Genomic DNA, 15921 nt, shown 5'->3' with positions numbered 1-15921 from the left:
TCTTTGCGCATAAATTGATTGCTGCGTTTCTTGTAACAGAAATTGTATTTCAAAAAGCTTCTCTCAAAGTGCTGCAAATACTTGGCAGATTTGGCAGAATGTATGGAGGGTTAATAGAGTTGAATTAGGAAGAAGAAATTTGATGGGTTTATGACATTGCAGGGGTGGGGGGGAGAATAGAAAGGAAGATTTGGGGTAGGGTGGACGGCAGGAGAAATTAAATGACAGAAGTGTCGGCACAAAAGGCAAGTGGTAACAGTGGTAATAACGCATTTGTCGAGATATGAATGTGAATGGCAGAACAATGAACAGGAAAGCAAAACCGTGGAAAATAGGATTCACATTGGCACATGGCAAAAAGACAATAAAATGGGGGACAGAATTCAAGGTTATTACAGAATCTATAAGTCTATAAAGTGTTTATCAGAAGGTGAGGTGCTGTACCTCAAGCTTTCATCCGTCGCCGCCCCCCCACCCACACACACACACACACACACACTTGTTGAAAGCCTGTCAACTGTATTGAATCCATTTTCTGCACATCTGCTCTTCCTTTTTTCCTTCCCATCCAGTGATCCAATAGGGTTCCCTTTGTCATCCCACTTCCCACCCATCAGCCTCCACATTCAAAGGATCATCCTCTGCCATTTATGCCACCACCAAACACATCTTTCCTTCCCTTTTCCTGTCAGCATTCCGCAGGAATCATTCCTTCTGCAACACCATCATCCACTCAATTAGCCCCAACACCTTTACCACTTCCTTTGGCACCTTCTCATGCTATTGAAGGTGTAACACCTACCCTTTCTACCTTGTCTCTCCTCTGCTGCCCAAACCATTCCATGTGAAGCAGCAATATACTTCTGTCACTGTATTTTACTGTATTTGCTGCTCGTAATGTAGTCTTCTCTACAGTGGAGGGGACCAAACACAGATTAGGTGACTGTGAAACATCTCTGCTTAGTCTGCAAAATGCTTTTGAGGTTTTAATTTCTTGCCATTTTAATTCTCCACCTTGCTCACGTTTTGTCAAAATAAAAGCCAATGACTGCGGATGCTGGAATCTGAAACCAAAAGAGAAAATGCTGAGGAATCTCAGCAGGTCTGACAGCATCTATAAGGAGAGAAAAGCGCTGATATTTTGACTCCAGCTGAGTTACCAGACCCGCTGAGATTTTCCAGCATTTTCTCTTTTGGTCTCACATTTTTGTCCTTGGCCTCCTGAGATGTTCCAGTGAAGGTCAAAACCAGCTATCAGTTAGAGACTTTATAGCCTTTAGCGCAAAGTGTGAACATAAGCAATAGAAGCAGGTGAAGAAAATAATTCAAACTTGAGCCTCTACTATTCAAAATGATTACGGCTGATCTTGGGCTTCAATCTTACTTTCCGCCATTCCTCATTTCTCTTGATTCCATGTGAGTCCAAAGATCTCTTACTTCAGCCTTAAGTATAGTCAATGATGAAGCATTCACAACCATATGGGGTGGAGAATTTGAAAGATTAGTACTCTTGTGATTAAGCAACAATTCGGAGAAGGGGAAATGTCATCCTGCAACTTGCTCAGACAAAAGTGAACTTTTTCTCCATTGTAGATTCTCAGCTTCAACTAAAGCCAAAACTAATGCAGTCTGTCCAAATTAATGGCAATTGACTGAAATAGATCAGCTTCACTTTGAAACGGCATTTCATTTTGTGGAGTTAGATTAACTTCTATTATGAATGAAAAATATGAAATTTTTTTGTGTTGACTCATTTTTCTATTGACAAACGTTTTGACTGGCATTTGGAAGAATGCTGACATGAGAATGCAAAGCACTGCAGTTCTATTGTTGCGCTTCTCAGGTCATTGCTAATTATCTAATTCGTGGGCTGTCTAAAATGAAGAGATGTTACTCAAGAGGATTGCCCTTGGACTGCACTCTCAAATGTGGAGAAATCGCAAGCTAAGAGCAAGTTTTATATGCTAAAAGTGGCTGTATATAAAAAGACAAGTTTTGCAATTAATATTCTATTTTTCAGCAAGCAGATAATTCTGTAATACAGTAGTTTTGTAGCATATAGGATACTATATGTTAATATAATTCACTTTGACCACGCTTCTTCCTACAAACACATGACCCTATGACACACTGATGGTAGTAAAATCATGCCTTTGTATTCTCTGAAGAACCATTTTGTCCACAACTTATTGCCATAAAACAAAATTTGTACTTTGTAGGTTACTCCAGTGACTACCATTTTAAGACAGTGCTGACTGTGGTACTTTCCACATTTTCAGTGTGGTCCCCACCACACAAAAACTGTTGTGTTGGAAATAAATATGATCACTAGAGTGGAGGGAGGACCTGAAACTGTAGAGATGTGCACTTTATAGACCTGAAAGTTGTCCACTTTTGCCAATGCTAAAATTCGGTAGGAAAAAGATGATGAATTGGCTTCAGAATTTATTATATATTTTAATAATGTCCTATTATTTCCTACTGTAGTTTCTATCTTCCTAGAAATCCTGTGACATTCATGTGATGTGTTTCATGTTCTGCAACTTGCTAATGCTTCAAGAAATTATGAATCATGATAGGCAGTTGCTGTCTGTAATTGTTTCAGTTTGGGAGTTCACAGAAAAAGTTAATGTGGGTGTGCTTTATGCACTAATGTTACTGAAATGAATGGGGGAACTTAGCATTTAAAGGGCAAAATTCTGATTCTGCAGTGATCTCAGCAAAAAAAACATTTTTTTCACAACTTCACATTTCCTTTCACAACCTCAGGATATCCCAAAGAGCTTTCCAGATAATTTTTAAAAATTCTGAAGTGCGGTCACTAATTAAGGAAACACAGCAATGAGCACATGGTGAGGTTCCAAAAACAGCAGTATGATGATAACCATGTAAGGTTCTCAGATTGACTGATAGATAAATATTGGCCAAAAGACTGTTACCTCTTCTGCTCTATTTGGATCTATGTCCACTAGAGGGCAGATAAACTTTAGTTTAAGGTCACATCTGAAATCTCTGATAATACCTTCTGGTACAATAGTATTGTAAGGTAAGGTTACTAGTTAGCCAGAGCTCTGAACTAATGCTTCAGAAACATGTTCAAATCTCATTACAGCAGTTGGTGGAATTTAAAATCAACTAATGCAATCAGAATAGCATGCTAGTCTTATTAATAATTATGAATCTAGATTTGTTGTAAAAACCCATTTCCCTGAGGGGAGGGACCCCTATTGGCTTATATATGACTTCTGTTTTATGAAACAGCATTGCAAGTCATTCAGCTGCATCAAACTACCACAGAATTAAAGCATTGTGAATGTACTTAAACTACATGGACAGCTGTGATCCAGGAAGATTTACGACCACCTTCTCAAATACAACATGGTAGTTAGCACTGCTGCCTCACAGTGCCAGGGAGCCGGGTTCAATTCAGGCCTTGGATGACTGTGTGGAATTTGCACATTTTCCCTGTGTTTGCATGAGTTTCTTCTCTCAGTCCTACAATGTGCAAGGTTATGGGGAGGGGATGGTGGGATGTTCTTTTACAGTCAATGTAGACTCGATGGGCTGAATGACCTCTTTCTGCACTGTATGGATTCTATGGGTCTAAGTAGGTAAGATCAATAAACAATAAGATCTATGACACTCGCATCCCAAGAGCAAATATAAAAAATTACATTGCAATGCTTCCTCAGAACTGAAGACTAAAGTTTCTGCTGAAGTGTGATTTGAGCCCACAGTCGATGCCTCATTAAATGTGACTGCTACCAATTGAGCCATAATTCTCACCTGAGTGTAACTTTGGGAACTGTTGCTACAGTGTTTACACTGGTTAATTGTTTAAACTACTCTATACATTTACCTGGTCTGGATCATTTATGACTGGGCTTAATACCAACCAATTGTGCCCAGGCACCCAGATTAGGAGACGAGGTTGCAGATGCTGAGAATGTTGACACAAGCAAAGTGTAGGTTCAGGATTGACTGTACTTAGGTATGGGTTACTGTTAACTTATCAGACAACTAAATGTCAGCATGTTTAAAAGTCAACAATTCTAGATGAAGATGGATGAAAAGTATCTGCTTTGGGGTGGCATGGTAGCACAATGGTTAGCACTGCTGCTTCACAGCTCCAGGGACCTGGGTTCGATTCCCAGCATGGGTCACTGTCTGTGTGGAGTTTGCACATTATCCTTGTGTCTGCGTAGGTTTCCTCCGGGTGCTCCGGTTTTCTCCCACAGTCCAAAGATGTGCGGGTTAGGTTGATTGGCCATGCTTAAAAAAAAATTGCCCCTTAGAGTCGTGAGATGCATAGGTTAGAGGGATTAGCAGGTAAATATGTAGGGATATGGGGGGTAAGGCCTGGGTGGGATTGTGGTCAGTGCAGACTCGATGGGCCGAATCGCTTCCTTCTGCACTGTAGGGTTTCTATGAATCTATTTTCTATTTCTAAGTAGAAAGTTGTGAATGCAGATAATGACTGTCGAAAAAAATGTGGGGCCTGATTGTACTGAAAAATTCACAACAGGTAAGTATTTGGTTCAAAATTTAATGGTGGTGTATGAATGATCTATTTGCTCAACATGCAAGTTAACAAGATGGAAGTGATCATTTTTGTCCTGTACATTTCTATATTCCTTTGGTCACTTAGGCCATTATCTGGAGCCTGCTGACTCAAAGCTGTTTTTAAAAAGAGATACAACAATGCATAAAGTTTAAGCATTTTTGTCACCTATTTCTATAAGTTGTCTATGATCAAAGTCTCCGGAATTTTTTAAAACAACTTTTCACTTGTTATGCAAGTTGATTTGCTTGCAACGCTAAATATAATCAAACCTTATTAAGTAGTCACTGTATGATTTGAATATTTAGCTGCTTAATCCAGATTAATAATGCTAAAAACAGATCAAAATTTAGCTATTACAAATGGAAATCAGGTGGCTAACCCATTTCTTGCATGGTAAAACCAGTCAGTTTTACTTGCTCAATTTCAGCGAAAGAATTCGCCATATCACCAAAGGTTAATAGTAAGAATTGAAATGAACTATGGTTGGTTTCTACTTTCATAATTTACTGCTTAAAAACGTATTTCAAAACAAAATTAAGCAATGTTATGTATCTTGAAATACAAAAAGAAATAGTATCAATTCAAAAAAGATTAAAATTGGCACATAGATCTGGTCAATTCCATTCCTATATCACTATTACATGAAGGGGCTCAAATGAACCATTTGTTTTAAGTATTTAATTTTTCATTCCACGTCCTCAGACAATATACAGTTTTTTAAGCAGTATTGCATAATTAAAAATACTTCAAATAACTTACATTAAAAGTTTTATAACATTCATAATTGTATACTCCTGAGCAGTGATTGAGGGGTTTTTATGCTAGGCAGACATGCCCCATATTTTTAATACCTGAAAAGAATTTGGTTGAAGCAATTATTGGTTTTTCATTTTGAGGTGTTATCTTCAGTGCTTCATAGCAAAAGAATATTTTTCACTGTACAGAAAGAAAACATTGCAAACCTCACAAGATCCTACAGACAATGGGTCCAATTTTTTTTAAAAGCTTCAAAAAAAATCAGCAAAATATTATTGCATGATGCAAAAATGAAAATTACATTCAAGTACACTCAAGTTTTTGCATGAGCCATCACTGCAGAAATGGAACTCTGCAGTTTAATTTGCCATGAGAGCCCAAGCTAAGAAAACATTTGGTTAAACTGCTGTGTTACTCGGATAAATGTTGTCCTCCTGCTGAGTTCCTTTAGTTTAGCAGCTCCCACATAGGTGCAAGTAGAGCGTAATCCCCCTAAAATGTCAAGGATTGTATTCTCCACATCTCCTCTGTATGGAACCTCCACTGTTCTACCTTCCGAAGCCCTGAATGGAAAACAAATGAACATTGTTAGGTAAGAGCTTACATGTGAAAGGAAGCGGAGATGTCGGTGCTGGACTGGGGCAAGATGAGAGGTCACATGACATAAGAAACAGAACAAAGAACAAAACAGCCTGGGAAACAGGCCCTTTGCCCCAACAAGCCCATGCTGCCATTTTAACACCACCAGTTTCCACCCCCCCACCCCCCGCCTCCACCTATGACCCGCATCTATTGTTTTATGGCAATCCACATTGAAGGAAATTAATTTAGGGACAATTTATTACTGCCAATCAGCCTAATAGCACATCTTTGGGATGGCACCCGGAGAAAAACCACACAAGCACAGGGAGAATGCGCAAACTCCCACAGACACTGGCCCAAATCCATGTGTCTGCACAGCAAACTGACAGTCACTGAGCTGTCATCTTGCCCAGCATCGGGTCCAGTTTAAGCACACACTAACGACATGAAGCACTAGGCCAATCTCGAACAACCGGAGCAGACCAAGTACAACACATCGCGTGTATGCCCCTCGTTGGGTAACAAGGCGGACCGACTTAAAACCTGTGAATGAAAAGAGAAAAAACATTATTATCATACCATATCCATTTATCTTACCAGGGACGTCCCAATGCTAATGAACCTTGTTTAAAACAATCTCCTACATCCACCCATCTCCAACCCACTCATGTGCCTGTCTAAGTTACTCTTAAACAACTCTAGCATGCTGGCCTCCACCAACTTACTTGGCACAGCATTCCATTCCCCCACTACCTTCTGTGTGAAAAACCTCCCTCTAATATCTGTTATACCTCTCGCCCCCTCACCTTAAGCCCATGGCCCCCTCGTACTATGTGTCTCTACCATAGGAAATAGCTTACCTCTGTTTATCTATAACCCTTCATAATCTTGTATACCTCTATTAGATCCCCCCTCAGTTGGCGTCTTTCAAGGGAAAACAGCCCCAATTTGTTCAATCTTTCCTCATAACCCAGTCCTTCCATACCAGGCAACATCCTGGTAAACCTCCTCTGCACTCTCTCCAAGAGGCTCCACGTCCTTCCGGTAGACATCATGTTATAGTCCAACAGCTTTATTTTGAAATCACAAGCTTTGGAGCATTGCTCCTTTGTCAATTCATGCTCACTTCACCTGACGAAGGAGCAGCACTCTGAAAGCTTGTGATTTCAGATAAAGCTGTTGTACTATAATCTGGTGTCGTGTGACCTCTCAACATGTGAAAGGAAGGGAGAGGATAAATGGTCTGACCTGTAATTCCTTGCCACATCTACCAGATAATGTAACTACCTGCACTACCCCTTTCAACCATTAATAATGTTAATGTGGGGGAACGCAATAGAACAGAATCTGCAATCAGTCTCATGAAAATTGCATAAAGCTCTTCCCTCACTGCAGATGCAATCAAGCAATTTCCAAGAGAACTTGGTGGCCTTCAGGAGAGCTGTGCAACTCACATTTAATCCCTGCGCCGCTACTAAATTCTGATGGGTTCAGGGATAACTTGTAAATGGCTCATCAATGAGTCTAATTGATATTTCACCATGAACAGGCAAGTTAAGTGCATTCTGTTCTCCGGTTTAGTTGAAGGAGGTTTTTCTGTCACTGGCAGACTCATGAGCCACCTCCCACACAATTCAGTGGGCCCAGCTGACATGATTTCCACTGTGATGGGCCAGATTAAATTCCACCCATTTACTCCATTTCCCTCACCAGTTAATGTATCCAAGTTCATCAAGTTAACTATTTATGTAAAGAGCCCAGTAGATAAAGCTCTCCCATACAAACCAGAAATTCCTGGATTGATTGCCAATTATGAATGAGTTAACTCATCTCAGGGGTAGCTTCAGAGTGCCTCAGAGGGAAGGAAACAGAAGGGGAGAAGGAAACTGAATGTTCTATTGTTTGAGTGGCTTTAGTATTGTTATGGTGTGCAGTTATGATGTACATTTTTAGAAAACTGTTTAAAAGGTTACATGTTCTTAAAAAAACTTGGACTAAGTTTGAAGCGTGTTTTAAAAATAGCTCCCAGCTACTGGACAGAATTGTGGATTCTGAGAGAACAAAAGACTATTCTTTAATTATGATTCACTGTGGTCTTGTTCAGTAAATAGGCCTTTTATTGACACCTCATTGTAAGGATGTAAATTGTGCCCTGGTCAAGATAAAAGCTAAGAACCACAGGTAGGAGAAGAGTTGTTTGAAGTATTGGTCTCTTATTTGGGAGATGACATTTTGAATAAGTGCATTATAAAAACAGCCATCTTAGCTTACCTACAAAAAGCATTGAAAAAGACAGGCAATGACCTACTATATAGAATCACAGTGCAGAAAAGGCCCTTCTGCCCATCGAATCCACACTGACCTGAACTCCCATTTAATCCCATCTGCCAGCACTTGCCCCATAGCCCTGAATGCCATGAGGTGCCAAGTACTCATCCAGATATCTTTTGAAGGATGTGTGAAGCAGGCTGCCTCTCCTAGCCTCCAGCCAGTGCATTCCAGACAGTCACCAACCTCTGGTTAAAAAAGTTTTTTCTCACATTCCCCCTAAACCTTGAACCTATGTCCCCTCATGACTGACTCTTCAACTAAGGGGAACAGCTGTTCCTTATCCACTCTTGTCCATGTCTCTCATAATCTTGCACACCTCGATCAGGTCGCCCCGCAGTCTTCCCTGCTCCAACGAAAACAACTCAAGCCTATGCAACCTCTCTGCATAACTTAAATGTTCCATCCCAGGCACCATCCTGGTGAATCTCCTCTGCACCCCTTCCAATGCAATCACATCCTTATGATAATGTGGAAACCAGAACTACATGAAGTGCTCACTGTGGCCTCACCAAAGTTCTATACAACTCCAACATGACTTCCCTGCTTTTGTAATCTATACCTCAATTGATAAAGGCAAGTGTTCCACATGCCTTTATTATCGCCCTACCAACATGTCCTTCAGCTTTCAGAGATCTGTGGACAAACACACCAAGATCCCTTTGTTCCACAGGATTTCTTAGTGTCCTACCATTCATGGAGTATTTTCTTTTCAGATACTCCTTCCAATGTGCGTCACCTCAAAGTTTTTTCAGGATTAAATTCCATCTGCCACTTATCTGTCCATTTGACCATTCAGCTATATCTTGTAGCCCAAGACCCTCTGCCCCACCGTTAACCAGTGAGGCAGAGGGTCTTGGGCTACAAGATATAGACGAATGGTCAAATGGACAGATAAGTGGCAGATGGAATTTAATCCTGAAAAAAGTTTGTCATCTGCAAACTTGCTAATCCTACCCCCTACATAGTCATCAATGTAATTTATATAAATGACTAATAGGGGATCCTACACAGATCCCTGTGGTACACCACTGGACACTAGCTTCTAGTCACTAAAGCAGCTTTTTGTCATCACCCTCTGTCTCCTACAATTAAGCCAATTTTGAATCCACTTTATCAAATCACCCTGCATCCCACGTGAATTTACCTTCTTTATAAGTCTCCCATGTGGGACCTTGGCAACGGCTTTGCTGAAATACACATAATCTACATTGACTGCACTACCCTTGTCTACAAGCCTGGTCACCTCAAAAAATTCAATCACGTTTGTTAGATATGACCTCCCTCTGATGAAGCATGCTGACTATCCCTGATCAAGCTTTACCCCTTGAACTGGAGATAGATGCTCTTTCAGAAGTTTCTCTAATAGTTTCCTTACCACTGACATGAGATTCACTGGTCTATAGTTTCCTGGTTTATTTCTACAACCCTGCTTAAATAGCAGAATCACATTAGCTGTTCTCCAGTCATCTCACACCTCCCCTTTGGCCAGAGAGAAATTGAAAATTTGGGTTAGAACCCCTACAATCTCCTCCCTTGCCTCCCACAGCAGTGTAGGGCACAATTCATCTGGACCTGGAGATTTATTCATTTTGAAGGCTGCCAACACCTCCAATACTTTGTCCTTCCCAATGTCAATTTGCTCATGAACCTCAATCTCTCGCCCTGAATTCCATTCAATGTCACCGTTCTCTTAGATGAAGACACTTGTGAAGTATTCATTCAACACTCTACCAATGTCCTCTGGCTCCATCCAGTGATTGTCCCCTTGGTCCCTATTCTTTCCCTCGTTATCCTCTTCCCATCGATATACTTATAGGACGTCTTGGAATGTTCCCTACTTTTACCACACACAACCATCTTGAAGAAGATTCAATCCAAGGAGAGACAGAGAAAGACATCTAGAAACAGCCACAGTTTCTGCTGTAAGTAACTAGGCAATTTGAAAATGTCACACCTGCAGAACTAGAAGAAACCTTCTCTTCTCACTGTAAACCCTGATTCCATCTACTAAACTCATCTGTTCAAGCAACATTTGGTAATTTGATTGTGGCAGCCTTTGCAGCTGCAGAGGCAACACCACACCTCAAGATCTTCACTTTAGACAACAGCACACCTCAACTTCAAAACATGAGGCCTACACCAAAACTGCACTAAACTTGATTTGTTTTGAAGTATTTTATCCTAATTTGTAACTGAACTCTGCATATGTGTTAGTATCTTTATCTTTTAAGTAACTGCCACAAAAATATGAAATAAACCAATCCTTTTTTTAAAAAGTAAAAAGACTTCACTATGGGGCTGTTTAAAATTGAACTTCTCTCTTCCTAGGTAAGGAAATATACATGAGACACACATAATTACATTATTCATGGGTGATGAGAGAAATGACCTGAGTTCTGGAGATCAAGCTATAGAATCAATTTGGGTAAAGATAAACTGTAAAGGTAGGAAGTCAGTTGTGGGAGAAGTTTATAGGTCCCCTAATAGTAACCACACGGTAGGATGGGATAGACAGAAGTAAAAAATCTGCGCTTGTGAGAAAGGTATGGTAATCGTGGCTAATTTTAATCAATATATAAGTGGCAAAAGTAACGTGGAAGGTGAGTTCAGCGTTTTCAGGGCAATTTCTTACAGCAACATGTTCCAAAGCCAACAAGCAGGCTATTTTAGATCTCGTATTGTACAGAGGCAGAATTAATTAATCATCTCATAAGATCATTGCTACTCAGGAATGTCTTTACTAACATGATTGAATTTTGAGGGAGAGAAAACTGAGTCTTAGACTAATGTTTTGAACTTTAGTAAGAGCAATTATAAGGGTATGAAGACATAGCTATGTCTGACTAAAGTGAACTAGGAAATTAGGTTAAAGGATAGATCAGTAAAAATGCAGTGGTAGATGTTTAAGGAGAGTAATATAACACTCAACAAAGATGCACTTCAATGAAAGAAGAAAAATCTCTTCAGGTTAGGGCACACTACCTGTGGCTAACTAAAGTTCAAGATAGTATCAAATTGAACGAATGAGCAAACAATTCTGTGACGATTCGTGGCGAGGCTGAGAGAAACTCAAAGTATCTCTCAGATGAAGGGTGGTACCCTCAAAAATATTCCAGAGACTGCAGAATTCTGCAAAAATTTCAGTGGCCCTGCAGAAGTGAGGAACAAAAGGAGTCCCATTTCCGCTTTGGGCACAATCAGGAAATTGAAGCAAAATACACTTGAAATTTTGCTCCTTTCTTTCTTGAAGTTGCACTTCCATTTTCCACCCAAAATAATGAGCATGGTCCCAAGTGTTATATTTCCTAGGAATGAGTAGAGCAGAGTTAATGACAATCAGAGTGATGATCAGAAACAGGGTATCTGAACTGATGCTGGTTAAAGCCAATGACTTTTGTTTTCCCTACAAACACTGAAGATTTAAATGTAAGAATACATATTTCTCTCTCTTTCTCCAAACTTCTTAACTCCATGTGCCCAATATTTGTTGGTTTAATGACAGTGATCTGATTTATTTGGGCTAGTTTTAATTCATTCATGCATGTTTTAATGTAGTGAGTGAGGAATAGTGTGCAAATAGATTTAACTATTGTTGCACTGATGTGTGAATAATGTTAAATGCACTGCACTGTTGGTTTCGGTGCAACAGAGCACAACTTATGATCCCTTCTGAGCAGAGACATATTGGTAGCAGAACATCAACTCCGGTTATTTTGAGTTAGCTTGTGGCCAGTTGTAAGGATGGGGTCTGCCAACATCATAAATTATTTTTTGAACTCGTATAAAAGATCACTGATAACATGAGCTAAAGTGGTTTAGCATGTAACCCATATTTTAAATTTGGTGATCTTTTTGCATTAGTTTGGCTAATTTCACTAACGTAACATGACACCAATATATATAAAAGCTCACAAATAAAAGACTGATGCCATTTAGGAGCAAAAATAGACCATACAGCCCATCAAGCCTGCTCTGCCATTCAATATGATCATGACTGATTTTGAGCTTCAATTCCATTTTCCTGAATTCTGAGACCCCTAAATCAATCAATTTTAGCCCTGAATGTACTCAATGATGAAGCACCCACAATTCTCAGAATAGGAACTCTAAAGATTCATAACCCTCTGAGTGAAGTAATTTCTCCTTTTCGTCTACCTGAGACTGTTTCCCCTGTGTTCTGCATTTTCAATCAGAGAAAACAGTCTGAGTCAGCCTTGCCAAGCCCTTTCATAATACTGTATGTTCCAGTGACAGCTCGGACCATAGGCCCAATTTACTCAGCTTCTCATCATAGGATAACCCTCTCATGCTTGGAAGCAAATCTAGTGAATCTTTGCTGTAATGCCTCCAGGGCAAGTATATAAGATGACCAAAACTGTCCGTTGCACTCCAGTATATTGTAGCAAGACTTCTTTATCCTTATTCTCCAATTCAATTGCAAAGGCCAGCGTGCAATTTGCCTTCCTAATTGCACGTTAACTTTCTGTCCCTTGTATGAATATACCCAAAGCCCCCTGAACATCAATATTTTCAAATTTCACATATTTCAAAAATATTCTGCTTTTCTATTCTTATAACCAAAGTGAATAGCTTCACACTTGCCCACATTTTACTAGTTTTCCACGACTTAAATCTGTCTATATCTCTTTGCAGCTTTTCTATGTCCCCTTCATAAGCTTACCTTTCAAACTAACTCTTTATTGTCAGCAAGCATAGATGTATTACTATAAAAGCAAAATACTGCAGCTGCTAGAAAAGTGAAATAAAAATAGAAAATGCTGGAAAAACTCAGCAGATCTGGCAATCTTTTCCTGACTTTTTTTGTCCACCTCCACCCCCTCTTAAACAGTATGAAATCCATCCCATTTCTCGTCGAGACATTAACTCTGTTCCTCTCTCCACAGATGTTGCCAGACCTGCTGAAATTTTCCAGTGTTTTCTGTTCTTATTTTGGCTACATTAACCTTGGTTTCTTCTAAGTCATCAGTATAAAATTGTAAATACTTAAGATCAAAAGTATCTGAAATCCCAACACTGATCCTTGAGGTACTTCATTTGTTTTAAACTTGAAAATATCCTGTTTGTTAACCAATTGTCTATCCAAATTATTATATTAACTCCCAACCTCTTAAGCCCATATGTTATAATATTAACCTTGTGTGATACCATATTGAGTGCCTTTTGGAAATTAAGTATACTACATCCACACACTCCCCTTTATTTACCTTTCCAGTTACATCCTCAAACCTTTATTAAATTTATCAAACACAATTTGCCTTTCATAAAACTATGTTCATTCTGATCATACCATGATTTTCCAACTGCATTGTTAAAACTACCTTCCTGATAAACTACAACATTTTTCCAACGAAAACTATCCCATGGTTTACTGATTTCTCTCTTCCTCCTTTCTTAAGTTGCCACGATAACATTTGCTATGTTCCAATCTGTTCAGAACATTCTAGAGCATTTTGGAAAGCCATAGTCACAATTTCTGCAGCTACCTTGTTTAGATTCCTAGGATGTAGATCATCAAACGCCTGGGGACTTGTCAGCTTTCAACCCTTTAAATTTGTCTAACACTTTTTATCTACTGAGACTAAATATTTTATATTTCTTATTCTTACTAGCCTCATTAGCTACCCTTTATTCCTGCTAGGCAAGTTATGTTTTATACTATAAATATTTCTTTGCCAACGTTGGCCACCTTGCAATCCTGTCCATGTAATCAAATCCATTTACATCTATTAGTGTCATTACATCCAAATGTGCCAGTTGTGCAGTAGGTTAAAAATCACATGTCAAAGCTGTGTTTACAATCAGCTGAGGCTGGTAAAATCCTAGGCGTCCTCTTAAGCAGCAAGTAATTCGGTCAGCTTCAGTCTAGCTGCCAGTGTTATCAACACAGAGCACAATATTGTTACTAATTTAGCATCAAAGGGCATTTATGTTGAAGATGCCATTATGATGGGTGTCTAATGCTTAGTGTAGAAGGTTCTCCTGAGCTACCTGAAACAGGATATTGTTAAATTCCCACCATTGTCTGTTTTTGTTTGTGATTCCCTTCATCAGCAGTATTTTGCCTTTTGCTGATTCCAGTTTTTTGGACATTGCTTTTTGGAACATTCTGTACGTTTGAAGGTCAACATGGCAGGCAGCATTTGTGGGAAACCAAAGTCAGTTGGCCCACACCTCAGGGACTGAGGGTCCTAGCCTGAAATACCAACTAACGTGGTTTGTTTCTCCACAGATGATGCTGCTGAACGTTTCCAGGATTCATCACTTTCCTTTAATAATGAGAATCAAGCCCATGATGTGGGGCCGTGCCATGGTTGACAAGTGGAAATCGGGTTGCCGTGTTTGGGCAATGCCAGGTTTGGGTTTTACAGGCTGTGATGTGAGCCAACCACACTGCCTATGTTGGCCAGTTTCTTGTAGCACCAACAGGCTCTGGTAGTCGGGGTGTTAGAACACTACCACATGTGTAACCACCACATCAAAAAAAAGGATTAAATAGACTTTATTTTGGAGAAAGAATAGAGATAAGATTCGTGAGAATGGTTCCAGGGATGTCTGCAATTATGAAGACAGATTGGAGAAGTTAGTCTATTTTCCTTGGAGAAAAGATGGAGTGGAGATTTGATAGAAGTATTCAAAATCACGAGGGATCCGGACAGAATAAATGGGGAGAAACTGTTCCCATTGGTGAAAGGATCAAGGAGGAGAGGGCACAGATTTGAAATTACTGGCACAGGAAGCAAAAGCAACATGAGGAAAAGCCTTTCACGCAGCCAGTGATTAGGGTCTGGAATGCACTGCCTGAGAATGTGGAGGAGGCAGATTCAATCAAAGCATTCACGTGGCAATTGAATTATAATCCAAAAGGGAGGAATGCACAGAGTTATGGGAAAGGCAAGGGAATGGCACAAAGTAAATTGCTCTTTTGGAGGGCTGGCACAGACACATGGGGCTGAATGGCCTCCTTCTGCACTGTAATAATGCTGGGAATCTGATTGTTTACAGAATTCCAAAAACAAATTCGTAAGAAAAACACAATGATGGAGATAATCTGGAGGCCAGGCAACATGTATGGTGAGACAGTTTTTCAGGTTTGATCATGTCTGAGAAATGTTAACTGAATGAAAGGTTGGGAGAGAGATAGAAACTGGAGGAAAGGTCTGTAATAAGATGAAGGGCAGGAGAAATTAAATGGCAAAAGGGCAGATGTGAAAGGAAACGGTCATTGGACAAGAAACAAAAGACGTATCTGACCTCTACCTGCAAGAGGCTCTACACCAACTCTCTTACACTTCCTCTAGATCAAGAACCCACCATTAAACATCAGGTCATTATTTCCAGCACCATCATTGATCAATCTCCTCCTTTAGAGACCTTCTCTTCATGGCCTCCAACCTCATAATCCCTTGACCTTCAATCTCTCATTTCCACCTCATTTCCATGATTGACAGTAGATTCTTGGTCAACCTATTCACCAGAACTCTACTGCCCTACCTGCCACAGAATCAGAGTGAATGAGGGATGGACAACAGAAATGTCCATTGACTTCAGGAGGGATTTTCAAGTCTCAGCTCTAGTGAGGCTGTAAAATCCTGCCTACTGTCTCACTGAATTTATTTCTTCCTATCTCGATTCTGGTTTTTCCTCCCTAGATTGAGTAAATGTTATCC

At 39.9% G+C, this 15921-nt stretch overlaps 1 protein-coding gene across 1 annotated transcript in view; it reads right to left on the bottom strand.

Annotated features, from left to right (window-relative positions):
• Window positions 1-5219: 5219 nt before the first annotated feature.
• LOC145353631 (GMP reductase 1) overlaps window positions 5220-15921 on the bottom strand; it is a 66153-nt gene continuing 55451 nt past the window's right edge. The window contains exon 9 of the mRNA XM_080204403.1: window positions 5220-5883. Within this exon, the coding sequence (XP_080060529.1) occupies window positions 5703-5883 (181 nt within the window). The 3' untranslated portion in view covers window positions 5220-5702. The remainder of the gene's footprint in view (window positions 5884-15921) is intronic.

This window comes from Carcharhinus amblyrhynchos, chromosome 2 (genome assembly GCF_965287045.1).
Source record: "Carcharhinus amblyrhynchos chromosome 2, sCarAmb.v2.hapA, whole genome shotgun sequence".
Classification (NCBI taxonomy): domain Eukaryota; kingdom Metazoa; phylum Chordata; class Chondrichthyes; order Carcharhiniformes; family Carcharhinidae; genus Carcharhinus; species Carcharhinus amblyrhynchos.
Note: the sequence above shows the minus strand (reverse complement) of the source record. Positions and strands in the feature narration are given on the sequence as shown.